Source organism: Lampetra fluviatilis, chromosome 26 (genome assembly GCF_964198595.1).
Source record: "Lampetra fluviatilis chromosome 26, kcLamFluv1.1, whole genome shotgun sequence".
Lineage (NCBI taxonomy): Eukaryota > Metazoa > Chordata > Hyperoartia > Petromyzontiformes > Petromyzontidae > Lampetra > Lampetra fluviatilis.
This window is the reverse complement of record NC_136300.1, coordinates 8,217,671-8,245,305: the sequence shown is the minus strand read 5'-3', so window position 1 is coordinate 8,245,305 and position 27,635 is coordinate 8,217,671. Positions and strand designations below refer to the sequence as shown.

At 46.8% G+C, this 27,635-nt stretch overlaps 2 protein-coding genes across 4 annotated transcripts in view; both read right to left on the bottom strand.

Moving 5' to 3' along the window:
• Positions 1 to 10,517, bottom strand: part of LOC144942027 (engulfment and cell motility protein 1-like) — a 66,386-nt gene extending 55,869 nt beyond the window's left edge. For 2 of the 3 annotated variants that reach the window (XM_078868641.1, XM_078868643.1), the window contains exon 1: positions 10,292 to 10,517. The gene's annotated coding sequence lies outside the window, so the exon portion shown is untranslated. Of the gene's footprint in view, positions 1 to 9,861; positions 9,907 to 10,291 lie in introns of those variants that run through there. The other variant, XM_078868642.1, reaches the window with a different exon arrangement.
• An 11,542-nt stretch (positions 10,518 to 22,059) lies between these two features.
• LOC144942025 (uncharacterized) overlaps positions 22,060 to 27,635 on the bottom strand; it is a 29,236-nt gene continuing 23,660 nt past the window's right edge. Inside the window, exon 5 of the mRNA XM_078868640.1 lies at positions 22,060 to 25,743. Coding sequence (XP_078724766.1) covers positions 24,925 to 25,743 — 819 coding nt within the window. The 3' untranslated portion in view covers positions 22,060 to 24,924. The remainder of the gene's footprint in view (positions 25,744 to 27,635) is intronic.

The window sequence follows — 27,635 nt, the reverse complement described above, 5'->3', positions numbered from 1 at the left end:
TGTTCTCTGCTCTGACACTGGTGAGACTAGGTCATAAAGAAAGCTGTCCCCTAGTGTAGTCCAATCAGTTTAATAGACAATGCATATATTATCAGAGCATGTTTTGTTTGCACGTTCACCACAATTACGTGTGGTTAATGCAGACTTGATTCCTTGCAAAAGGGTATCTATTTCGGTGTTTGAACATGTAACGCCTGTTTAATTGCCAGAAAGGGTAAAACCTATTTTTATTTTTCATACGCAGAAAGCAACGATGTACGGTACAATGAATGCTAATATTATGAAAACATATGCAAACGTTGAGTTGAGAACAATGGGGCAAGTGAGTCTGCATGAGACAGAATGAGAAATAAAAAACAAAAAACTAAAATTGGTTTTACATTCACGTTTTCTCCTACAATTCAAAACCTTTGTGGATCTAGCGTAGACACACCGAGTCCAGGAATGTTAATTATGTGGTCATCAACGTTTGTCCTTTCTGTCCTCTGATTACTTCACATTTTGTCAATGTTTGTCTGATGGTAAGGAAAGGCTTGGTATGCAACCATAAGCAGAGCATTCAAGACATTTTCAATGATAGGTGCATGAAGGCCAATTACTATGTCTGAGACACTGCACTGGCCCGAGTATTTCATCTCTGCCCATGCAGATTTATCTCCAAGAGCTGATTTAAACCTTAAAATTACCGCTAATTATACGTATTTATTTAGTGTAGCACAGGCCACTTCGCTGAAATACAACTATACATGCCATTGTGGCAAGTAAAAATTACGATTTGTCAAAATGGTTGAAAAGGAAGCAATTCAACCACTCTTGGCTGAGCATAATTTCCTTCCCTTTCATGGCTGTACTTTGACAAGTGCACAGGAAAGGCTAACTGTACTCCTCAGGGACACATCGCCATACAAAAACTACATCCCGACATTGCTCCCAGTGAAGTGTACTCAAAAGTACACCACGAGTTGTCTGGCAAGCGCAGGCGCCACAGACGAGATGCACATTTCCACGAAGAAAGACATTAAACATAGGTACATACATCTCCCTTACAATGGAACATGCCGATGGTAAAATGGTTAAAGAAATGGCCATCCTCAAAATCTGTTAAGTAATACTCTGGGCTAAAGGAAATATACAGAGAATATAACTTCTACTTACCTAGGATGCACCAAATGTCTGCTTTGCATTCAACTCTGGTGTGATATATAGCCATGAAATACAAACTACATAAAGCAGGAAACAAAATAACAAAAAATAACACTATTGTCCCGAATTCAACACACTGCACTCTTGTTACTATTATAATGTACTATGTCGGCCGTGGATTATAAATTATTGTGAGGCAAACTCAACGTACCCTCACCACCGCCTTATTTCACCTGCACCTCTCATCGAGTCTCTCCCCAACCACCTGTATCTCACCAGCTCACCTTTATGTCGCCCACACACATCTCCCCCACATCTATCTGCATTAGTCCATCTCAACAATGTCTCAGTCTCACGCGAGCCACCTGAGTTCTGATCCCAAGCAATGTAAAAACCTTACGTCTCATGTAACTTGTAACCACCGGTCTAATATAATTTTAATGTACAATTACCAAAGATTATAAATTACAGCAGGATCAACTGTCTAAAAGTGAATTATGTCAGTTGTTGCAGGATAACACATTACGGCTATTTCATGAAAAGTGTCTGTTTTAACCTTCGTTCAATTCGCCGTTGTACTACACAAAATAACTGACCACAACAGATGTCGTTTTGAGTGAAAGGATTTCCCCGGCCTCAGCTTAAATCCTTCCCAAATTTAATTAAATTCACAGAGGGTCATGGCAGAGGTGGTGCTCATTTCATGTGGAACAACCCCGCCGTCGCGTGTTTTATTTCAAAGTCTGCAGAGAGGTTCCAAAAAAAATAGTTTTGTTACTTGAGCGTTTCTAATTTTTGCTTCGGCATGAAGACATACGTGAAAGGAAAACTACTTAAGTGAAAAGCGCACGTTAAAATAAAACCCATGCAGTAAATAAGTTAGGAAATCTACATAAATGAGACATTAATCAAATGCCACTGGCACAAGCAAAGCCCCATGCTGGCCACAATGTAGCACGACCCCGAAAAATGCCTATAACAGCCTGGCATGCATCCAATAACTATCCAAGCGCAATCCTGTTTGGTTTCTGGGCAAGAGTGGATGCATTCTGCAAAGTGTTAGGTGTAGGCAGAATTCAACAGGTCGAACAATCTTTCTTTACAACAAAACGTTTACAGTTGCACCATATAACCACTAAATAAGTTTCTTAAAAAAAAGTGCCAATGTTTCTGGCAATCCAGGAAGGGGGTGAGGGGGCATATTATTATTGGTATATTATTTTCCATGACGAATTTATTCCGTTAAAAAAAAATCTGCACTGCCCACGAACCTGCACCGATGACTCTTGTGACTGTCTAAATTGCATGGAGATGCTGACCTTTCGAGACCTCATTTCACATCACACCGCTTCCACATCCTCCTTCAATATGCAGGCCGTCCTTCCTCATGGCTCTCCATATTTCTCTCCCAAAGTCTATTGCCCTCTCCACATGTCACTGTCGACATCACTCTCTGCCCATATCTCTCCCCATAGTCTGTCTCCAAGATACCCTCTCTTCTTGTGACTCTCAGTAGGTTTCTCTCTCAGTGTATCTTTCCCCATATATCTATCTCCCCATACATATTTCTCGCCATGCCTCACCATGTCTCCTTATGTTTATGGGTATAATCGTGTAGGAGGTCTATGTTCATGTATATTTGTGGGTGTGTGCACGACTGTGGGGTTTGTTTTCAAACGTGTGCGTTAATGTTTAATGTATGCGCCTTTCTGCATGTTTCTGCATATGTGTGCTTGCGTCCGATGAGCGCGGTTGGCTACATAGGGTGCGAAAGTTCATCATACATTGTGTAAGTGTGCGTATGGGAGCGCTAGTGTAGCGGTTAGCACGCTGCGCTGCGAACCTGGCGACCCGGGTTCCGATTCCCGCTCACGGCCAACACCAGTGGCGATTATCTGAACCGGTCCTGGGCCTCTCCTAGGTCGACTCAGCCTCAAATAAGTACCTTGTGCAATGTGTAAACATTGCCACGAGGGAGACAAAGGCGGTCGGGCGTGGTGTTGGCCACCCACCCCCACGTGTGCCGTTCTGGCCTTCATAGGTGCTCGCTAACAGCACTTGTCCCAACAGTCTGTTAAGGCGAAACGGGGATCTTTGTTTTTCTTTGTACCCATGCACGTGCATTATTATTCATTTCTCAGGGGGGAGTTGACATTTGTTAATGTCAATAAAGGGTCAACACAGACACATTGCTTCGGTTATGTTGAAAGCAGTGAGCAATATTAAGTCATTCTTATGATATACAATATAGTACTTCTGTTTTTAATCAGAAAACATTACTACATATGACCTTTTCAAGAGTGTCCTCAGTATGTTGCAAGTGGGTAAAAACTAAAGATCCTCGGGAAAACCCACGCATACAAGAGGATAACTCAAAAATCCACACAAACTGGTCCTGAACTCAATTGCTCATACTGCCAGCTCCTAAATGTGCTACTAAACCCAGCATATTAAATGCCACATAGGCAAAACACTACTAAAAGTATAATGTAATGTCTTGGACATAATGCCATGAAGAGTGTTATATTTGAATAAGAGTCACTTTTGCCTTAATTTACAAAAATAATTAATTCAACTATTTCTCGACCAACTTGGAGTTTCTGTAGAAAACACGATAAACATATATACTAGCTGTGAATAAAGAGAAGTTTCTACGATGCGTAGCACGGTATATTCACCCCCAAAAGAGTGACATTAGTTTTTCATGATACTTCCTTATTCGTGGCGCTAAGTTAAACCAGACAATACAGTGTGAAATGGCAAAGGTTGTGTGTAGTTCCCTTGTGAAAATGTAGTCTGAGCTTCACGATTAAAAACAAGTTTCAGCCCAAACCCAGAGTTGTTAAACTTGTTGCCCGGCAATGAAATGGCCTGCCAACACCTCCCAAACACGTACGGGCCCGACACACAATGGCCCCGAAGGCATTCCTTTCAACACGTACCATGGAGTGCATATTCCAGTAATGCTGACACCTTGCTTTCATATTCGGGAAAACCTTTGCCGAGTCAGAGAAGCAGCGTACAGTTGTAAGCAAGTGGTCAATGCCAAGCCCGGCACGCAATGAAAAATTCACAGCCAACATTGACCACCGTCACCGCTCTAGCCAATGACCTACCGATGATAATCTACATTGAACTTAATTTTTCCTTTTACATATTTGTTTTCTATTGGGATTATGATTTGCTAGCTATTTTTAAATTTCTCTCATCTGTTATTGTTTATTATTCAATTATTTGACTTATTGAGTGTCAGACAAGCGGTGGTGTTGTTTTTGTTGATGAAACACGATTTACAAGCTTATTGGCTCACAGGGTACTTCAAAATAAACCGAAACTGAACTGAGTAGAGAAGCACACAGTAGTAGTAGCCTTTGACAACACTGCATAACTTAACATTACGGTCTGCACATAACTTTCACATATAACCAATGTCTTGAGGCTCGTATTTATAGATGGTACGTGTTGCTGTCGTGTTCGAAGAACCATACCAGAATCAACAGAACTTGAAGTGTCGATTCACTTGTGCACACTTACTGCGCTCACCCGCCACCAAACCAGTAATTAACATAAATTGTAGTGGCTTTGGTGCAGTTTCTTTTACAATCTAGTCATGCTTGTTTGTTATTATTATTATTTTTAACTTCTCAATGTGAAAGACCTAACGCAAAAAATCCTGTGAGCTTCGCGGAAGACCAAAACATGGTCCACCTGAAACTGCATCCACTGCACAAACCATGGCAGATGCGGATACCTGATGCACAAATGGAAAATTAAAAACTCTCCAGTGTGTAGGACTGTGGTCATCCAAAACAGACCGTTCAACATTGCTCCGTTCCACAATACGAAGGAGACTCCAGAGCCATACACTCCGCTCCTCCTGACGCGGTTATCCGGCTTGACCACCCGAATGCGAAATTGCAGTTGTTGCTCTGTATCTACATCAGCCATTCGAAAGAATAAGAAGACTTCTTACATTTTTTCGGCGACAGCACTATCTCACAAAGCCTTCTTAAAGCAAATATGCAGTGGCACACCGAAAGCAATGGCACACAATACCTTTAACGTAGACATTTCAAACAAAGCATTGCATCCACGACCTAAACACATTTCGTAATGAGCAATGCATGACTAGTAAAATAACCGCATACAAAAACGAAAATATCCTTAGAGTACAGTACTAATTAACGAGCCAAACATCACGGGAAAGTGACTTCCTGCTCAAATGAGCATTGAGGTGGTGCATCTGTTTAATGCCCTGAGCTAGTGGTGAAAATTCCACATTTCTATGAGAGGGGTGCGTATATGTCTGTAGGACAACCACTTGGCAGGACCCTCCTGAATACGAGTCATGAAACTCAGTGAGACAGGCTTTTTTGAGTCAACAAGTGTGACAGTAATAAACAATAACTGGGCAGAGCCAACTGTGGCATTCAAACAATAAGGGGGAGCCCATGGGGCCCTGGCTGGCCAATGTGAATCTTTATTGAATTGTATGGCCAATAAATATTTGGTCACCGCCTGTCAAATACGTTTGAATGGTGATACCGCTGATTATCGGAGTTGATAAAAGCAGACCGGTAGAGAATTGCCACGTAAATACATGGCTACCCAATGTGTATTGTAGGCTATACACTTAGTTTCACTGTGTATAACGATTGGATATACATAATCTATTGCACGCAGCCTGGCCACCCTTTAAGCCCAACAGGGGACCCAATGCGATAACAATTTGAACACTCGGGACCATTGGGACTACCATTTGGCTTACCGGGACCAGGACTGCCACTCGTACCACTGGAACTTTGGGACTACCATTGGAAACCCCTCAACTACCCGAGATACCACACAGACTAATGGGACAACTACTCAAATCGCTGACCATACCAGGACTACCAATGGATCCACTACTCATATCACAGGAAATACCAAATAAACGAACGCTCACTAACTTATAAACAGTATATACGCAACAAACAAAAACATTCCCATGCAGCATTTCAGACTATATAGCCTTTCACAGTGCTGTACAACGACATAGATCCCCCATATAGCCTGAACGGATTGCTGGGGCAAGATCTGTTAGCGAGCACCTATGAAGGCAGGTACGGCACACGAGGAGGTGTGTGGCCAACACCACGCCCGGCCGCCTTTGTCTCCCTAGTGGGGATGTTTTACACACCGCACCAGGTCCTCATTTGAGGCTGACGTGACCTAGGGGAAGACCAGGACCGGATAACCTTCACTGGTGTTGGCCGTGAGCGGGAATCAAACTCGGGTCGCCAGGTTCGTACCGCAGCGCGCAAACCGCTACACCACCGCTCCCCACAGTGCTGCTGTATTCACACAGATGCTCAGTCATGGACCGTACACGAAATGAGATTTTAACATGGGAATTACACAAAGAAGAATTGCAAGATTGACTCAGAGAATTTTTGAATTAAAAAAAATCTAAAGTCATCTTGCGAACATTATTCTTCACCGCATGAGGGTAAATTCGTGTTTATGCATAAAATGGCAAAAGTCAATTCTGATTCAGGCTTAATACATCACATTCATCTCTGCAATGGTTGCACCAGTTCTGGTAATTAATATACTGTACAGTCTGAATTAAAAGCATGCTTTGTGTGGCAGCTGAGGCCGCAAGACCACTTTTATGCTTGCATATGCTGACTAATCAATTGTAAGTTTCGATGCAAAGATTTTATATATTTGAGATAAACACACATGGAATATCTAGTGTAATAAGCAAAACATGTGTTTCTTTAAAGTGAAGCAACAACTGAAACATAAAAAAAATTATATTCTTCCACTTTCAACTAAAACATTGTTATTTTTAGGATCTTAAGATTACAGGGTCCTTATTTATTCGTAGGCTTTCACGACAAATATTAAGCATCATAATTACGTCAATGTTTTACTATATTGTTAACTATATCAATATACATGTACATTATACTGACACGACCTCACCCAAAATAAACTAGTTATAAATGTAATTGTGAATAAAAGGGTCTATATGGGGCACTTATTGGGCTTACCCTGTCTATAGGAACTGCACACATTGTATGATCACGTTAACCCCCTTTATGAAATAAAGCATATCTCACGACAAGACCTATGCACATTCCTCATGCATATTTGAAAGTATTTAAAAATGTAAAAATAAGCAAAGAACATATACAAGATAATCATTAACAAATTCCACTGCGGTTAAGTATCTATTAATTATTTAACTCATGAATATTCCATTATCAACCTTAATCAATCCTGGTCCACTGCCTATCTAAGCTGTTGTCATTTCTCATGATCCTGCGATGCAACAATCCATCCAGCACCTGCACCACGAGCTAATTTTACCGCTTCATCTCCGAGGTGGACGTCCTCTTAGTACCGACGGTTAATAAAAAAAATATATAAGAAAGTGGACTTGGTAGAAGGAGGAACGTCTGCACAAAACTGGTGATGCAAAGGCAGCCAAATGAAAGAACACACCCAAGACAACAACAACATGCGTGGACATGTGAGTGATGGGATTGGCTCATGTGCATGAACGAGATCACTTGCGACATGGCAAGCGCATGAGGAATGGCAACAGCGTTCGCAGGCCAACCAGCAGTGGACAGATTATGGCCGTTGATGACAATGAGAAAGTAATTTACGACATTTCTCCGTGGGACAACAGCAAAAGCATCTTTCTATATCAGCATTAATGAATGCGGACTCAAAAAAAATCACATCAAGGCAGCCATTAAATACTTATGGCATCGCAAGAGCCTTCACGGCCAGAGGCTCAGAGGTTCTTAACAAGGAAAAAAAAATTACATTTCACAAAGGATTAAGATAGCATGCAGCCCCTCACATTAATGGACTGGAACGTCAACTTGTTTTAGGCAAATATCCAAACACCTCTAAGGCATAAGTAATCTGTTCTTACCCTGTCTGTAGTGATTGTACTCACTGCTAACTGCCCGTAGGGTTCTTTTGCTTCACAGGAATACTCAAACTGATGCCACACATTCCTACATACACACAACCTGACAGTACTGAAGTTCAATTGGTACAACATTTACAATCTACACTGACCAAATTGTGTACGATGGTAATTGAAAATGTATCATCTGTCGTTCCTGTTTAATCTGACAACTACCAAACTCAGCATTCTGTGAGATTTAAGGGATCAATGTACCATAATAACTTTTAGCACATTCTTGATTTGAAGCTTTCATGACTGCAGGAATCCATACTCTTTGGTTATTTCAGTAAAGTCACGTAGGTATCAAATACCACCTGATGACGGACGCTTGTGTTGCGCCCGAAACAATCGAGATCTATTTATTTTTATACCTACGTGACTTTACCGAAAGAACCAACGAGTATAACTTTTAACACATTTAAGAATTGCCTACAAGGGCTATTTGTTTATTTGATTGCAACTTCATTCAAAGTCAGCATTTGTAGGTTTCAACATAACTGACCCAAGTATCTTAAAACCTTACCAAGGCACACTTAGGTTACGATGTTGACTAACGTAGTTATAAAATAAAATTTCTGCCATATCTAAATATCTCGGGTTTTAGTGCGATTCCTCGGCATAATTAGTCCAATAATCGATCAAATTAAAAACGTCTGAGGTTTAGCCAGAATGACAATTATCTTTAAGGTTCGTGGGGTTCAGTGCCTAACCATACATACATCTCAAGTTAACCAGGATAGCGCCTCGACATGTCTAAGCTTTCGGTGGCCATAGCTGACAAACAACCCAAGGTCAAGCGAAATTAATGTATTATAAGGTCATATGCAAAGCAATATCTCTACCCCTTAGCCAGAATCATTCTCAAACATTACTGTACTTGTCTGTAACGCAGCTCAGGGCTCAGCCCAATGCTTAAGATTCCTGGGATGCCATGCCATCAGGAGTACTCTCAGCTCAGACAGACTCCGATAAACTTCGGGGGTCTCGTGTGGCCCACGGCTCAACTCAGCGCATTATTTACTGCGTTTCAACTTACTGGACCCAGACTTTTAGGGCTGCTTTCACCAAAATCACAAAACTTGAAAATGTTGGGGAGGGAGATGGGGGTTTCTTTCTCCATCAACTCGGAGCTAGCAGACTTGAACACTCATAAGATTTAGCGCAATATTCTTGGTTCTTTCGGTAAAGTCACGTAAAAGGAAAGTAATAAAAAAATAAAACAATAAAATAATTCTCACGACGTTTCGGCCACAACGCAAAGCAGCCGTCCTTGACAGCGTCATTTAGACGCTGTCTTTCCGACTGACCTGTTCTTCACCTGAGGACGGCTGCTTGCGTTGTGGCCGAAACGTCGTTAGAATTATTTTATTATGTTTTATTTTTATTATTTTATTATTTCCCTTCTACGTGACTTTACCGAAAGAACCAAGAAGATGAATCCCTGCAGTCACGAAAGCTTTAAATCGAAATTTAGCGCAATGTTCATAGAACCGTGCAACAACAAAACACTCCGCCAATATAATTAGATTCCGTCACAGACACACCAAACACCAATTTGTGTACACGGGATGCAATGCGCACGCAGTCCCGTGCGATGGCGTGTCGCTTAGCGAAGTTATAAATCCCCTCCAACTATCTCGCGCTCTCACTCAACCACCTTGTTCCGCAAACTTCCAATTATTCTCACGCATTCGAGCCTCGCCGCTGTTGACGATCTCGTTATTCCACGGCGGACTTTTACTTACCGCGAACAAAGCAAATCCCCTTGCCTCACTCACTCACCCACCGACCCACCCATCACCCCGCATCTCTCACACGCCGCCACGAACTAATCTCACGCCACCCGCTGGCTGCTCTTACGCATCGCCCCCCCTTCAAACTCAACCCACTGTCCCAAGGCGAATGGCCCACGGCAGCGCAAAAATCTACCGCTGCTGCCGTTCGCTTCGCCTCCGTCTCGACCCCATCAACTTTGTTAGCGGTTTGCGCCGCGGCCTAGCTCCGCTCCGGGGAGTGGGGGCAGCCTCGGTCTTGCCTGAAATCTCACCTGGGCTCGACTCACCTCACACGGGCCGGGGTGAATCGGCACCCCACCCCCCCAAAAAAAAAACCCGTTACCGCACAACACACAAAACAACCACGCCGGGACTCAGGATGACGACGACATGAACTCACCTGTTGTTGCCGGCTAAAAGACAGCCTCTGAGGGGGGGGAGGGGGTGGTTGTAGGGGAGCGTTGCGGGGAGAAGTCGCGGCGGGAGGCTGGGCCGGGCGCACCTTGATGGGGGTCCGCGCGCGCTTCCGCCTCCTCCACGCGTGGGGCCCGAAGCGGACTGCGGATTCCAGGGACATGGCCGCCACGCGGCTGTTGCCAGATCAGAGGTTTTCCTTCGCTACTCTCCCCCCCACCCCACTACTTTCCCCCCCCACTACTCTCCCCCCCTCCACTACTCTCCCCCCCACACTACTCTCCCCCCCCACTACTCTCCCCCCCACACTACTCTCCCCCCCCCACTACTCTCCCCCCCCCACTACTCTCCCCCCCCACTACTCTCCCCCCCCCACACTACTCTCCCCCCCACACTACTCTCCCCCCCCACACTACTCTCTCCCCCCCCACTACTCTTCCCCCCCCACTACTCTTCCCCCCCCCACTACTCTCCCCCCCCCACTACTCTCCCCCCCCACTACTCTCCCCCCCCCCCCCACTACTCTTCCCCCCCCACACTACTCTTCCCCCCCCACACTACTCTCCCCCCCACACTACTCTCCCCCCCCACTACTCTCCCTCCCCCACTACTCTCCCCCCCACTACTCTCCCCCCCCCACACTACTCTCCCCCCCACACTACTCTCCCCCCCCACACTACTCTCTCCCCCCCCACTACTCTTCCCCCCCCACTACTCTTCCCCCCCCCCACTACTCTCCCCCCCCACTACTCTCCCCCCCCCACTACTCTCCCCCCTTACCACCCTACCCCCTCCTTACCCCCTCCCCCACTACCCCACCCTTCTCTGGCCATTTCGGTAACTACGATAGAGCCACGCGCTTACGATATGATGCCCACGATATTCGTATCGTCCTTTTTTCGCAACATATCGTATCGCGATTAGTGTTGCGATTTTTTTCTTGAAGAATGTACTGTGCTGAATTGCTCGACAAACTATGTACAAAATGGGACCTTTTTGCCAGTATAAAAGTATGAAAAAATAAGAATAGTTCTTACCATTTCTGGCAATAAAACAGTTGTTAAAGATGTCCACACACCAAACAGAAACCTTTTGCAAGGAACCAAGTCTGCATTAACCACTCACGGTGCTTGTGGTGAACATGCAAACAAAACATCATCTGTTAACGCACGGTGTTTCAAAAAATGTGAACACTTCTGAGAATTTGCAATAATAACCACAATAAATGTTGTGCCTCCGAGCTCTGGAGACCACCTGGAGAAGATCCCAGGCACGCGTTGACAACGATGGCGAACAAGTGGGAGACTATTTGACTTTTTGAAGCGGTTAACATTCCATGTGTTATCATGTTACACTACTTCAGCAGTTTTCTTGCTGTTGTTGTTGTCTCACCTGATGACGATTGCGTGTGTTGCGATCGAAACGTCGTGATCGATTATTTTTCTACCGAAAGAACCAAAGAGTATGGATTCCTGCAGTCACGAAAGCTTCAAATCAAGAAGGTTACAGTGTATTTTTTTTTTCCCATTAAAAACCACAGTCCCATAAAAAGTGTTAACATGTTTTTGAAGCACCTTGTATATGATCCATGGTCTTTGAAACTGATTGTCCTACACCAGAGAGCCTTCTTTAGGGCTAGTCTCACTACCAGTGTCAGAGTAGAGAACAATGGCAAAAGGCGACCAGTACAAAGACCATGCACCTATCAGAGCCGTTAAAGCTCGGGGTGAGCAGCTACAACATGGGGCAATGCATCATGTATTATTATAAGGGCATGATTGTTTGCATGTTCACATACGTGTGGTTAATGCAGGCATGGTTCCTTGCAAAAGGTTTCTGTTTGATGTTTGAACATCTTAACAACTGTTTTATTCTAGATTTGTTTTATTGCCAGAAAGGGTAAAACCTATTCTTGTTTTTTTCAAAATATTTACATTATAACAATCGGGTATACGTAGCTAACCTATTACCAATGTTTAAACGTCTTCGTTATCCATTGTTTTCCTGATAAGGGGCCGTCCATAAATGACGTCACGCGATTTTGGACGATTTTTGACTCGCCACCCCTCGATACACGGCGTCATAAAAAGTCCGACCCCCCCCTCAAATATGACGTCACAAAGCTCTGCCCCCCCCCAAATATAAATTAAAATATGCTTCAAATCGCTTTTAACTATTGTCATTGTAGTGCGTGTTTAATGTGGCGCTGCACTCTGATGTTGTAGGAGTGTTGTTATATAAATTTGTGTTGTTATAACAATTCTAGATTTATTTAAAGTTGCGCATTTTGATGTGACGTCATATTTCTCACCTCCCCCCCTCGTCACACATCGTCACAAATGTCTGACCCCCCCCCCCAAGGTGCGAGATGTCATTTATGGACGGCCCCTTGTGTTAATTTTCATGGAAATGTAAGTCGACTGGTACGCAGGGCGATCCATTTATAGATACCCCACGACAATAATTTTTAAACATTTTCTGGTCAATAACAAATGAAACTAATTATTTGGCAGTGATGCACAACCAAAAACAACAACAAAAACCGGACAACCATGATATGCAATGAAGAAGGATCATTGCACAAGACGTCGCCTATTTTATATTTTCCCTTTCCAGGCCACAGTGCTATTGACGAATATGTTGACATTAGAATTCAGTGTGGTATCTATAAATGGATCACGCTGCACACACCGTGTTCCATGATTGCGTGACATTTGATTAGCCATAGGACCACACTTCAACCACGCTGGTCCGTACCGGTTGGCAAAAGGCACGGATCATAGAAGTGCAGTACAACACACGGCCTTTGTTGACCACCACGCAATCCTGGCAGCAGCAGTAGCCCACCGACTGATACATCTGTATAGCTCATGGTGATCACCTACGGCGAATTGGGGCGACCGCCCCGGGCCCCGCGCTTTGGGGGGCTTCGCGCTTCGGGGGGGGGGGGGGGCACGCGCTTCGACGTCACGATGTCAGATGGAACACGTCTGCTTCGTTTTGCAGGCGTCGGGGATACCCACAGTGGGATTTGGCCCGGGCCCCGCATTCCGTCTTGGGACGGCCCTGCCCATTTTGCCCATTTTAACCAATTACCGTTGCCTGCAGCTGTATCTATTACACTGTTGTGAGTAATAGTTTCACTAAGTGTGGAGGATTTAGACGCATTTCCGTCCAGTACTAATAAAAAAACTGTGATGGGTTTCATTTTTATGCATAAGTGCATGCCTTTAATTACAGTAACAAAAGTTTGGTCTTTGGAAATACATTTTACAGATAAAGATATTGATGCTTACTTTAAAAATATGGTATTCTGTTCAAGACCGCAACAAATACAGTATTTGCACATCTCCGTACGTGTGCAGCCCTTTGTCAATCCACTGCTGGATGACGTCCTTTTCACACCAATCATTGTTGCTGTACTGCCCTCTGCTGTCAACGGGTGCAGCTTACAACGTCTGCTTTACAGTTTGCTGGTCGACTACCCAAGCGATGTCCAGGTTCAAATCTGCGACAAGATCGGGCCCTCGTCCAGAAACTAACAGATAATTAAACGTCCTTAATTTGTTTTTCTAAAAACAAATGAGTTTTAGGCACAGTGAATGAGATTAATTAATGGGTCATGTCTATGATATTGAGATGTTGTGCTGGAATCCATTTCTCTACCCAGTGAACATGCAACGTTGGGTGAATGTTGGCATGTGGTTGGAACCATTGGGCCAACGTTCCATGTTTCCTGGGTACATTATTGGCTAGAAAAGCTAATCTTAACATAAACATGAGTACAATGAACGATATTTCAAAGTCAGTCATCGTGACGTTACTTGGCTCATGGGAAACAATTGCTGCACCAGCCCTTCGTCAGTCCTCTGCTGGATGCGACGTTGACCATGTGCCCATGGCTGACTGGTGAAGGTATGGGAGTTCATGAATACGGTACAACACTGCATGGTGCTGCACTGCCCTCTGTTGCCGATCACGTAGCCACAGAGGCCCGATGACAAACCGATTTGTGGATCGTTGTCACACATACGTGCACTCACCAGGCTCAACACCTGATTAACCTCCAAGATTTGACACCATTGGGCACATTGCAAGTGATTTGGTTTTTTTCCCTAGCCGGGAATCAAACTCAGGTGACCGGGCTCATTGGGCAGTGTGATAACCGCTGCGCCACACCTCCCCCCCTGCCTTATAGAAGGCACGGTGTTTTTACACCGAGAGCAAAACTGTGTTTGTCACACGGCAGCTGAAAATGCCACCGTCGAATGGGTGACATCTTATTACAGGGCACTGAATTTCATTCCACGATGCCTATTACGACATCCAGCAGAACTTAGATGTTCGTGAACCAAGTAATCTTGGATAGCGAGAGCAATGCGTGACAGAGTAGCAATTATAATCTATAATTGTACACCGCATAGCATCTCGGCCACTTAAAAAAAAAATTCCATTTTCATTCCCGTGGGGATTCTTGTTCGCCTGAAAAAAAATCCTATGGTTCACATTGCTAACCTCTGGAGATGTGTTTTGGGCTGATGCGTCTTTTGGAGTGGAGCACGTCTCACATCCAATTTTCATCACCATCTAAAAAAAAGATTCGTTTCTGGTCCGGTGGACTTGGACTTCACGGAATGTGACCCCCCTCCCCACCCAGTGATTGCTCAGTCGCATCTGGTGTTGTCGCTCAGAGATGACGAGCCCGTGCGTGCCGGCTTGAGTAATCTGAGTGACAGTCGCGTGACTAACGAGCGCACGGAGTGAGGGCAGCAGAAATAGCCTCCTAATGAGAAAAGGGCCGTCATTGTTGGACATTGGCGTTTGTCTGGATTTTGAACGTTGAGCGAATCAAATACGGCCACTACGCGTGCAGGAACACCTCTCGAAGCCGGGCAATTGGAGGGGAGGTGGTGTCTGACGTACAGATAATAACGAATTAGTTTAGGATATAATTACGACATTTTAATAAAACGTATGTGTAATTAGCAACCAGGGAATTTAATCAACACTCAATAATATCACAATACTTAACTGCATTTCCTCGATCTTAGGAAGCTACTGAAGCTATGTACTTTTTAAATATAGATTGAAAACTCATTTCTTTGAAACTGATTTTGTGTTTAGTTTGTTGTCCTCTCCCCACATCTCCAATTAGCACGTTTGGCTACGTACGGTGCGAAAGAAGTTCAACATACAAATAGATTAATACAGGAATGCACAACCTTATAAGTCGAGACCTGAGGAACCTATTGACCAGAGTTAAACATTCACATGTAAGATCACGGGGGAATAATTGTAAGTGCTTATGTTTGAATAATATTGATTTAGTACATGTGGTGCTCACGCCATTCTTATAGCGCGGGCTATCACGAAGATGCTGTTCCACAGACACAGGCTGTCGTAGTTGCTACGTGTAATTCCCAAGGAAGTAATGTTTGGCCTACCGGTATCGAATGGCGTCATGGTGTCTTTAACGTGTTTATATAGACGCAGTGGTAACTCCTGCAATATCTCATTTACTTGATACAGCTGTCGTGGCTGTGACGGTACCACCTGAAGACGGAAGCTTGTGTTGCCTCCGAAACGTCGTGATTTTTATTTTTATTTTATTTTACTTTTTAATGTTTTTACCTACGTGACTTTACCGAAAAAACCTAAGAATATGGTTAATACACCTTTTTTATTGACCAGGGCAACCTGCCGGGTCAGAACCGCGATTGTCTGCGGCGAGCCGCGATCGCGTTACCGTCCACGCATCGGGTGGCCAGACCTGTATCGGCTTTCCGAAGAAACGAAAATGAACATAAACGCTGTGATCTCAGCCCAAATCGTCCACAGCACTGCCACCACGTGCCCTTTTGTAAATGAGCCGTGGTGACACCGCAGCACTGCCACCACGGGGAGCGCAAGAGATGAGTCTCTGTAGGCCACTGGTGGCGTAGTGGTAACACTTGTGCCTCCCAGCTAGAAGAGCCTCGGTTCCAATTTCCGATTCTGACAAAGTTACTACACCGTACTGCACCTCACCCTAACCTCATCCCAACTCCATCTTCCTCGTCGCTCACCTTCCCAAACACATCACCAATATCATAGTCGTAATCTATGCCGCATAGCACAATACCATATGCTTACAGTACGACATTTGATAGAGTTGAGTACTGATAAGCAGGGCTTGATTTCAGCTCCGTCTGGCTTGGTAGGCAACCTATAAAATATGTCCACACCGGCACACAACATCCAGTATTCCCCTCGCTTTGGTTCTGGCTGGTCACCCTTGTAAATGAGATGCTCCACCTCAAGAGATAATCTAGGTCAAACATTTCAAAACTCCAGTCTACCAGCGGCCTGGAAAGCATCCCGTGAGAAATTCAGCTCTGATGATAAGAAAGGGACCGAGATCATTGTTAGGAAACATTTCATATCAATGTAAACACGTTGCGAATGATTACGCAAATGAAGTTGCAAGTCTCCTTATGCAGAGAAGCACACCAGCTTGTGTGAATAGCTCAGTACGGAGAGCTCATAACGGAGCTGGAAAGATCAATTGAACCGCCAGAGAGAGAGAGAGGGAGACCGTAACACGATCGTAATAACCTCGCCAACCAATCTGGCAGAGGAATAAAACAACAAAATTGTGCAAATCCCAGCAGATTTGATGGTCCGAGGCAGCTCATTTTGTTCACCGTAATCCGTCAAAACCTTCGCTTTGAAATAAGAGCCCCAGAGAGTGCAGATGTTTTGGCAGCAGCTGAGGATATTGCCCACAGCGCCGTTTGATGTGCAGAGTTACGACTTAGGGCTGTTAGTTTTCAACGGACAATTCCTCCCATGCTCTTGCGAATACATTTTAACATTCAACGGCAGGCCAAATCCTACATAAATGTAATCTCAAACTGACTGCTTCTGAAGCGTAATTGACTGAGGCGGTTGGGTGGCTCAGGACCAGAGGTCGCAAACGGGTTTTGATTCCTTACCCGTACCCGGCCGCACCAGGGTCGCAAACGGGTACCCGTACCCGGCCGTACCCGTACCCTACCCGTACCCGGCCGGGTACGGGTAGGGTACGGGTATCGGGTACCTGATTACGACCTCTGGGATGAAGCCATGTTGCAGGCGCGGGTGGGTTGATTCTAGGAACTTGAATTGTGAGAAGAGACAAGACGTTGGGAAATGAGTGACAAACAGTTACTCACCAGTGACTCACGGCCTACCCGTACCCGTACCCGGCCGCACCAGGGTCGCAAACGGGTACCCGTACCCGGCTGGGTACGGGTAGCCGGGTATCGGGTATGGTACGGGTATCGGATACCCGGTTGCGACCTCTGCTCAGGGCTCACAGTAGCGAGAGGTCTAACCCCAACCACTGAGTTTTGGGTTCGAATCCAGGCTGTTACCGAGCCCGTATTCAATTGGGGCTCGCGAATGTTGTGAGTTGATTTGTTATTGATATGTACAGTGCTGTATGTTGAACTTCTTTCGCACCGCACGTAGCCAATGGTGCTAATCGGAGGTGCTGTGCTTTTGCAAGATGTGCTTGCGATATGGCACACATGGAGACAGATGGGAACTCAAAGGGCCTCGATATACACTAGAGGATGCAACACCATCATAGCTATATGTATGGCATGATATCTGTTGCTATGTTTTATTTTTATATATACTATATATATACCGTCCAGTATATGTTTCATTTAGAATATATTTCATAAACCTATTTAGCATATTCTCAATTATGGGCAACCTATTAAAAATGTAATTTAATGTATCCTCAATTCTCGACAACATTAAATTATAAAATCCAGAGGAATTAAACATGTTCAATTACCAAACATATAAGTACAGTACCATATTGCATCTCAAGATGTTGTGGATGTTCCACTGCTTGCGAAAAAAAGCAGTGGACATCTGTGAAAAAAGAGCTTCATAGCTTTTGATTTCAAGCTTTCGTGACTGCAGGGATTCATCTTCTTGGTTCTTTCGGTAAAGTCACGTAGAAGTAAAATAATAAAATAATACAAATAAAACATAATAAAATAATTCTCACGACGTTTCGGCCACAACGCAAGCAGCCGTCTTCAGGTGGAGAACAGGTCTGTCAAGTAGACAGACTCTGTCTAGACAGACTCTGTCAAGTAGACAGACTATGTCTCCACCTGAAGACGGCTGCTTGCGTTGTGGCCGAAACGTCGTGAGAATTATTTTATTATGTTTTATTTTATTATTTTCCTTCGACGTGACTTTACCGAAAGAACCAAGAAGAAGCTTCATAGCTCTTCGGATTCTTCCAGTATAAACACATGTCATGATACTGCTGATTCTGATTGTGCCTGTGGAAGACGCAGCTCTTTCACATCCCGGACAGGATGTCCAACTCTGGTTGGATAGTGCGTGCGATCGATTGGTCCGGGTCTGGCGGGCACTGACAACACGCAGATAAAGGTCGCACGGTCTTCTTGCCGTTTGAGTAGCAGTTACACGCATTTCATTTTCGGCAATAGCTTTAACAAACGTATTAAAAACCTATTTATTCATATGTTGCCAATATTTTAGGATATACTAATTTTTTTCTGCAAATGAAACCTAAATATAACACGTTCCTTCTGAGTGGGCAGGTAGGGACTTGGTTGGACAGCGCCTTCGTGCACGACAGACAAATATGCACGACAGACAGACAAATAATCCCTGGTGGGCAGTGTGGAACTTGTTGTTCCTACCTGTATAAGTGTAGTGTATCGTGTCGTGTATAGTGTAGTGTGTAGGTTAAACGTTGAGTTTTATAAGGACACCACGGGGTGACCAGCCCCCCCCCCAGCCCCACCCTCCCCACCCAGCCCCTCCCCACCCTCCCCACTCAGCCCCTCCCCACCCTCCCCACCCAGCCCCTCCCCACCTTCCCCACCCAACCCCTCCCCACCCTCCCCTTTCCTCCCAGCCCCAACCCTCCCACCCTCCCCTCCCCAAATGCACGACAGACAGACAAATAATCCCTGGTGGGCAGTGTGGAACCTGTTGTTCCTACCTGTATTAAAACAAATCAAACTTAGGAACACATCATGCCATACGTTTTCTCCACGTGCCTTGCATATGCGCGAACGGCAGGTTGCTATGCACATACATGTCAGTAGAGGGCAGACAATGTGCGTCTCTCGAATGATCCCTCTTCTAACGTTAAGAACATCTTGGTTCGCTGCAGTCGGAACTTCATGGGTATTTAAACACACTAAATATCTGCGTCAGTTATGTACGTGTCTCAACAGAAAAGGAATGCAAAACAAATACATCCTATTTGGTGTGCGATAAAGTAATGCTGCTGGTAAATATAATGTAGATCTAAAAGTTTATTTAGTTTAACCAGATGTTGTTTAACTCAAGGGGACCAGGGCGAGTCTCGTGCATTATCAGCAAACAGTGAAAATAACATCATCGCTAACAACGCGAGTCATGGTTTCGTGATTCCCTGCAGCAGATAAACCAGCCATCAGCAGCGTGATACTTCCAGAGTGAGCTAGATACGGTACAACTTTACCAAGGGGAAGGTTTGGGTGTCCTCAAATTTCTACATTTTCAATTGGTCCCTACATTAAACACATTCTTGCGGAGGGAGCTGGTAGGAACGTTGTCTTGCTCGGTCAATGGCCAGGGTCAACGGCGGCGTGGTGTATTCCGCAAATATGCCCGACTGTGAGGGCGGGCACAAGCCGGCGTGAGTAGGTGAAACGTTGAGTTTTATAAGGGCACCACGGGGTGACCAGCCCCTCCCCACCCAGCCCCTCCCCACCCTCCCCTCGCAGCCCCTCCCCACCCTCCCCACCCAGCCCCTCCCCACCCAGCCCCTCCCCACCCTCCCCTCCCCACCCAGCCCCTCCCCACCTAGCCCCTCCCCTCCCCACCCAGCCCCACCCTCCCCACCCAGCCCCTCCCCACTCTCCACCTCCCTCCCCACCCAGCCCCTCCCTGCACGACGGACACAATAAACCACTGTGGGCTGGTGTAACCAGGAAGTTCCTACCAGCATAATAACATATTTCCTCTGGTGCATATCCCCCCTCCTCCCCTCTCTCTCTTCCCGTGGATCCGTCACTGACTCATAATAAGAAGTCGTATTTCTCCAGGCCTCAGAATTCCAAGAGGAAACACGATTCTAGCAGCAACAACCTCTTGCAAAAACAGGCGAGAAATGTGAGTGGTGTCGTTGGCCCATTGGGGCCCTAAGCACACATTCATTACCACCCCCTCCAACCACTTTGAATTACTGCAGAAACGTTCCGGTGAGATAAAAGCCCGAAATGATTACCTATTGCGGTATACTCTTAGGTTTTTTCGGTAAAGTCAAGTAGGAAAAAAAAGGACAAAAAAGGAAAATAACTCAATTAAATCACGACGTTTCGGAGGCAACACAAGTCTCCGTCTTCAGGTGGGATCGTCATAGCTAAATTTACTGTATCAAGTGTTGCCTCCAAAACGTCGTGATTTAATTGAGTTATTTTCATTTATTATTATTTTTTTACCTACGTGACTTTACCGAAAAAACTTAAGAGTATGAATCCTTGCAGTCACGAAAGCTTCAAATCTACCTATTGCGGTGTGTAAATACATCAGCAGTGGAGAGACAAATGCGTGGTGCTAGCCGCACTATCCCCTCTTGTTCACTGTGCCGGAGTTCATAAGTACTCCTCGCTATAACGTAGATCAGCACTTGCCCCAACAGTTGGTTAGGCTGTACAGGGGATCTTTGTCTTTACGTGTGCCACCTGGGCTGGTTGAAGGTATAATAAAAGGTGTTAATATGGATTACGGTCATTCAGAACCTTGATGTTTTTTTAACACGTGGAATAAATGTGGCTTACTACGAGTATATATACATCACCGATAATTACTATAATTACAGATGAATGGCTTCGTTTGAGTTGAAGTAACACACGTTGCTGTTTTCCGACCTTTTTTTGTATTACAATCATTGCAAATCTCCGTGTGCGGCACCTCATCAAAGGAAGCCGTGGTTTGCTTATGGCGCTTAAAACCACAGGTGAGAAATTTAACTTCATCTTCAAACGCAACTCTCTTCAAAAGGTGCTGCAATTTAGGCGACACACACTGACCGCCCAGGCGGACAATCCATCCACGGCCTGTCCGCGTCACACGCCAGCGGCTATCGCGCAATGGAAGTGAATTGAGAGAGAGAGAGAAAGGGGGGAGAGCTAAGATACGGTGTTTCAGAACGTCGCTTTTATGGACAACTTTTCAGTGAACGCATTTTGTTTCGCACATCGAGGATGCCCGTACGATAATATAAAGCATTAGACGCCGTTCCAGAAGCTTCACCAAGGCGGTTGGGGCAGTCATAAAATGTAACATTTTACAAATAGGGCCCCCTACATTAATAATAATACATGGGTTGTATTTTCTCTGGTATATCGATACAAATACCAATCTTCAGGGTCTCAATGGGGGGTGGGAAATCACCGCTCCCCGACCTTTGGACCCACCTCTGAAATAGAAGTCTTGTTGGCCTTCCACTGACCCTTAAATTAATTTGAAGGTGAATAATTTCAAGGTAGTCTCATAGCAATGGGTAGGGGGGAAAAACCAACGGCTGCAGGAGATAATACATGTTTGCTTTCCATCTTTCTAAGCAAATACTGGTCAACGGAAAAGATAAAAAAAAATCTTCGCTTGCGGAAGCTTTCATTCTTCCATGTAGGAACGAGCAATGTTGAATGTATAAGCAACGACCATGCAAATACGTGATCAGGTAAAAGTACATTTATTACAGTTCGCATATTGAACAGAAATTATACCAAAACAGAGGGAGTGCGTACAATAATTAAACTAATTATTCAATGGAGCACTCAACAAATTATTTGAATCTCATTATAGTGCGGGGGCGATGAGGCGGCTGGGAGCAGAGATCCATTTATATTACAGAGATGCACCATAATGGCTGGATAATTGTCAATCACATCATCTACTCGTTGAGGCTGGCCATAATATTTACTGTAATAATTAAATGGTTCTCGCCATTTTACTACTGCCACGCTGCTTGTAAGGCTCACACCACAGCGCCGTGCGTGTGCGATGCATTTCGAGCTGGGGAGGCGATGGTGACGACATTATCCACCCCCTTCAGCAGATGCCACCGAATGCGATTCGAAGACCATTATCAGCAATCCGATCGTCGTCCTCGAACAACACTTGCAAGGTGAGCTCTGCTGAGAAGCAGCAGCAGCAGCCGCGCCGCCGCTGTTAAAGCAATGAAGCTGCGGTTAAACGGACGGGTGACACATAGCGTGCCGTGCTCGAGTACGGACGGACGCTGCCACAGCGGTGTAGCAGTTCGCACGATGAACGTGCAATCCCCGAGGTCGCCCGTTCAATTCAGCCTCCCGGTGCGACAGTTGTGAAACGATGTGAATGTTTCTTAACCCCACCCCCCCCCGTTCGACTGACTGGCGAGCTACTAACCGTGGGTGCACCGCGGTTAGTCGAGCGCCAGGTCGTGTGCGGTGGGGTAAGGTGTGGGTAACTTGGCCAGTGGAGGTCCATCCACAAGCAGTGGCATACGCAAAGCACTTGCAGGGCTGCGCCTTTACCTGTGCAGTCGTATCGAGTACATGTCGGGCCCGCCCTTTTGTCAACAATTACAACCTTGTTCACGTAAACTATAAATCATGAGCTGGCAATTGACTCCGCATGCATTGTAATGGGTGGAGCGGACAAGTTGCTGTCTGGAAAAATAACATTCAGTCACGCAGATAATTATCCACATATCACGTCGATCCTTGTGGAATGTTCATTTCTCACGATTGAGAGACACGTACAAGACTGGTTGCAAGCTTCCCCTATTGGCAGCAAAAGTTCTGCAACGAACAGCGGCACACCACCAATGTGCCTGTAGGAGGAGAGTTTTCAATAAGTGCATGGGTGAGGGTGAGGAGCATGACCGCTGACCATGAACACTGAACAAAAGTTGGCATTACACTGAGAGACAGATGGGTCAGGTGAGCGATGCACATCACAGACATCATATCGATTGGTTAAAAGTAGCTGGGATTGGGCATGACTCATCACACGGTAAGGGATGATGGCCGATGGGCAAGACTGGAGGCAGAATGAATTCCAAGTGAGGACGGGATGAGAGCCACCGCAGAGAGTTGCAGCAATGAGATAATTTCATGTGCACGAGGTCACATGGTATCACCGAGCTGTGAGGGATGGGGAGATCGTCTAGCAGTGGCTAGACCATAGCAGCTGCTGCTGATGATGATGACCACACCGCTGTTGAAGTCTTAAAGAGGACAGAGGCGTGATATTTCACGGCGGGGCGATGATGTGTGCCTGCCACTGTGCGTAAGCTGATATTGTAACCCTCCCCTGGCATCATGCGATGAGCACTGCGTGAGTTCGGCCTTCATTTTAATTATTTACATTTCGCACCACCGCTTACATGAGCACGGAGAAATCTTTAAACAAAGTATTTGGTCAAAGCGTTCCAATATTTACGAGGGGGAAAACATCGGACGCATTTGGAATGTAAATCATTCATGCAAAAAATAATACTTACACTGGGGAAAAATTGTGAGGATTTTCCATCATTACAATTGAGCAGATCTTCCCATCATTGTTATGCGACCGTTGATTTAACGTTCCGATAGAAATAACCCCGCGACCCACGTCGGTAAAATTTCCATGATACCAGAAAAAGAGACGGCGTGCGATGACGACAGAATAGATGACTGGCGTGCGATTAGAAATCACACGCTACAGTGTGGAGGCCTTGCAAACACTGCTGGCTTTTCGAAGCACCACACCAAAATGTTTGATCTCCAGCTAAAGGTCAGTTAACGTCCGTGCCCTCTTCTGCCCTCGAGAGGGGTGATAACCCAAAAAACATGAGTCTGTTTTATGTTTTATCCTGTCACACAAGGCAATGTTGTGCATACGAGAGGACGTTCACCGCGGAGACGGAGTAACAAAATCTGCTCGTGCGCGGGTGCCGAGTGTTGTATGACACCCGAGGATCGTGGGAGGGTGACGGCCTTAATCCAGCCGTGAATCGGTCGTGGCTGATGACGAGGGCAGCGTTAAGAAGTCAACTCCCGGTCAGTGCTTGTACGCAAGTGCTTACGCGGATGCAACCACGTCGTCCGGCAGTTCCGTGCTGCTGTTACGGGAGCTCGACGCTGGCGAATGCCCGCTCAACGCTTGGTGATCGCCCGCTCAACGCTTGGTGATTGCCCGCTCAACGCTTGGTGATTGCCCGCTCAACGCTTGGTGATCGCCCGCTCAACGCTTGGTGATTGCCCGCTCAACGCTTGGTGATTGCCCGCTCAACGCTTGGTGATCGCCCGCTCAACGCTTGGTGATCGCCCGCTCAACGCTTGGTGATCGCCCGCTCAATGCTTGGTGAACACCCGCTCAACGCTGCCCGCTCAACGCTTGGTGATCGCCCGCTCAACGCTTGGTGATTGCCCGCTCAACGCTTGGTGAACACCCGCTCAACGCTGCCCGCTCAACGCTTGGTGATCGCCCGCTCAACGCTTGGTGATTGCCCGCTCAACGCTTGGTGATTGCCCGCTCAACGCTTGGTGATTGCCCGCTCAACGCTTGGTGATCGCCCGCTCAACGCTTGGTGATTCGGACGCCGATGGCCAGGCTGTGCTCGGCGGTGAACACGCACGCCAAGCTGGCGCCGAAGGTCAGGCAGTCGCCGCCTTTGGCGAGCGCGGGCGACGCGCTGTCGTCCCACACCGAGCGCACCGGCGCCTCCCAGCAGAGCCGCTGCCTCCGCGCCCCCTCCGCCTTCAGCTCGAGCCGGTAGCTGAAGGCCTCGGCTTGCTCGGGGCTGCCGATCAGCGCCACGGCGGCCAGGAAGTGCTGCTGGCACGGGGCGTGGCCGCACCCGCCGGGCCCCAGCGACACGCCGGTGCAGACGCGCGGAGCGGCCCCCGCGCGGGGTGGCGCGGGCGGCGTGCCTGTCCGGTCGCCAGAGGCCGGCGCTCCGTAGGGTCTGGGAGCTGGGCCGACCCGCCCGCCGTCCCGCCCGCCGTCCCGCCGGACCCCGGGATGGGCGACGTCCCTCCCGTCGGGCGGTGGGACGGGACCGACTTCCGGGCGTCCGGGGGGGGCGGCCGCTTCCTGCCACGACGACGCTCCTCGGCCCTGGGGCCGGACGAATCCCTGTTCCCTCGGAGAGGCCACTTCCCGCCGTCGTAGGGGATGCCCGGGGGCCGGGGCGTCACGTGCCTGGCCGCGCTGCCGTTCGTCCGCTTTCGCCCTCGGGTCCTTGCCCGGTTCGCTCCTCAACTCGGCTTGCGCTCCCCACGCCGGCTCCTTCTCCAGCACCAAGAGGAACACCTGCCCCAGGCAGGATTGCATCATCGCCCAGCTGGCGCTGCCAGGCAGGTCCACGCCACTTGCCAGGAACATGATGTTTTCCCCCTGGTCGAGAAGATACAGGTGAAGAGGAGTTTCCCGTGCGCAACGTGGGCAAGCATAGGCGTCAAAGTGAGACCGCGTAGCTTCTCGTGGCTGTCGTTCCGCTCTCATGACGGCCGTAAGAATTGTCCGGATCTTAAAATCACTACGGTTGGAGTAGCCGTAATTGTTACGATATTGGGTCTAAGTCCCAAGCGCCAGAGTGAATGTTGTTAACTGCACATGATGCGGAATGTAACAAGGAGTACGAAGCTCTCCGCGATTTCTACAGAATATTTTCGTATCACCTCAAAATAGCAACACACGCCATCCTCCGCAACGATTGCTGCACATTGTACATTTTCCTGATTGCACAATTCTGCTACAAATTGAGCCCAATTTCAAGACAAGCGCGATAGAGAACATTTGCCAAGATACTGCGCTGTACATTCCCAACGTTTGTAACTTTCGAGTTGGTCTATTCGTGTATATCCATGCGCAAAATACAAAGAACCCCCATATAGATACGTACACTGTCGGTGTGTGTTTTAGTGAGCACCTATTCAAGCTGGCAAGCACATGATGAGGAAGTGTGGCCAGCTCCATGCCTAACCACCTTTGTCTTCCCATTGCTGATATTTACACGCCACACCAGACAAGAATTTAAGGCGGAGTTGACCTAGAAATAACCCAAGGCACGTTCAGATGTTAGCACACCGCTGACATTATCCTTGGTGGTGGATGAAACCCAGATGTATGGCATAGTGCAGTACTGTGCCACCGTTCCACACAACGACAAAGGTCCCCCACGTAGCCTTTAAAGACCGTTGGGGCAAGTTATGTTTGCGTGCACCTAAAGAAGGCCGGCACGGCACACGAGGGGGTGGTGTGGCCAGCACCACGCCTGGTCGCGTTTTTGTTCACATGCATCGCACCACGTACTCGTTTAATGCCGAGTCTACCTAAGGGAAACCCAGAACCGGTTCAGATATTCACCACTGATGTGGGCTGTGAGCGGAAATCGAATGTGCTATCCATTGTGCCACCGCTCTCCACCGAAAAAACAAAGATCCTCCGTATAGCCTCAACAGACTGTTGGGGCAAGTGCTGTTAAGTGAGCACCTATGAAGGCCGACAAGGAACACGAGGGGGTAGGTGGTTAGCACCACGCCCGGCCGCCTGTGTCTCCCAAGTGGCAATGTTTACACACCACACCTGATACTCATTTAAGGCTGAGTCGACCTCGGGGATTCCCAGGGCCGGTTCAGATGATCGCCACTAATTGACAGCCGCGAGAAGGAATTGAACCCGGATCGCCGGGTTCGTAGCGCAGCGCGCCAACCGCTACACTACCGCCGTGAACGGGGTTGGAACGCGCTACCCACTGCGCCACCACTCCCCCACACACAGCCGCATGCACACACACATACGCTCAATAACAAGACTCCTATTTTGAGACATGGCGACTGCATGTTTCAGATTAAAGTGTCGCTCGCTCAACTCGTAAATGCAGCAGAAATCCACACTCTCTTGATGGGGAAGGCCTCTTCTTCACAGGAATAGCCACTGATAATTTTACACAAAGTGCGACTCAATTTATTGACCTTGAAGGGATAATCGGCTGTGTCGAGCCTGAACTAGGATTTTTGAACTCGCAACCTGCTTTGTGAATGTTATACAGGAGGTCGTAGGTTCGATCCTGACCCTGTTCTCCCCGTGGTCGCGTGGATTTTTCTCCAGGTCCTCCGGTTTCCTCCACATTTAGAAACATGCGTTTCAAGTATTTGGCTGCTATAAATTTCCCCACGATAGGCAACTTCGTTGGGCGATCATTTGTGATAGCCAGGACACTTCTGAAAAATAGCTCAGTGTGCCCTTACCTGGTAAAATAAAAGCAGTCTAATAGTTTGATTGCG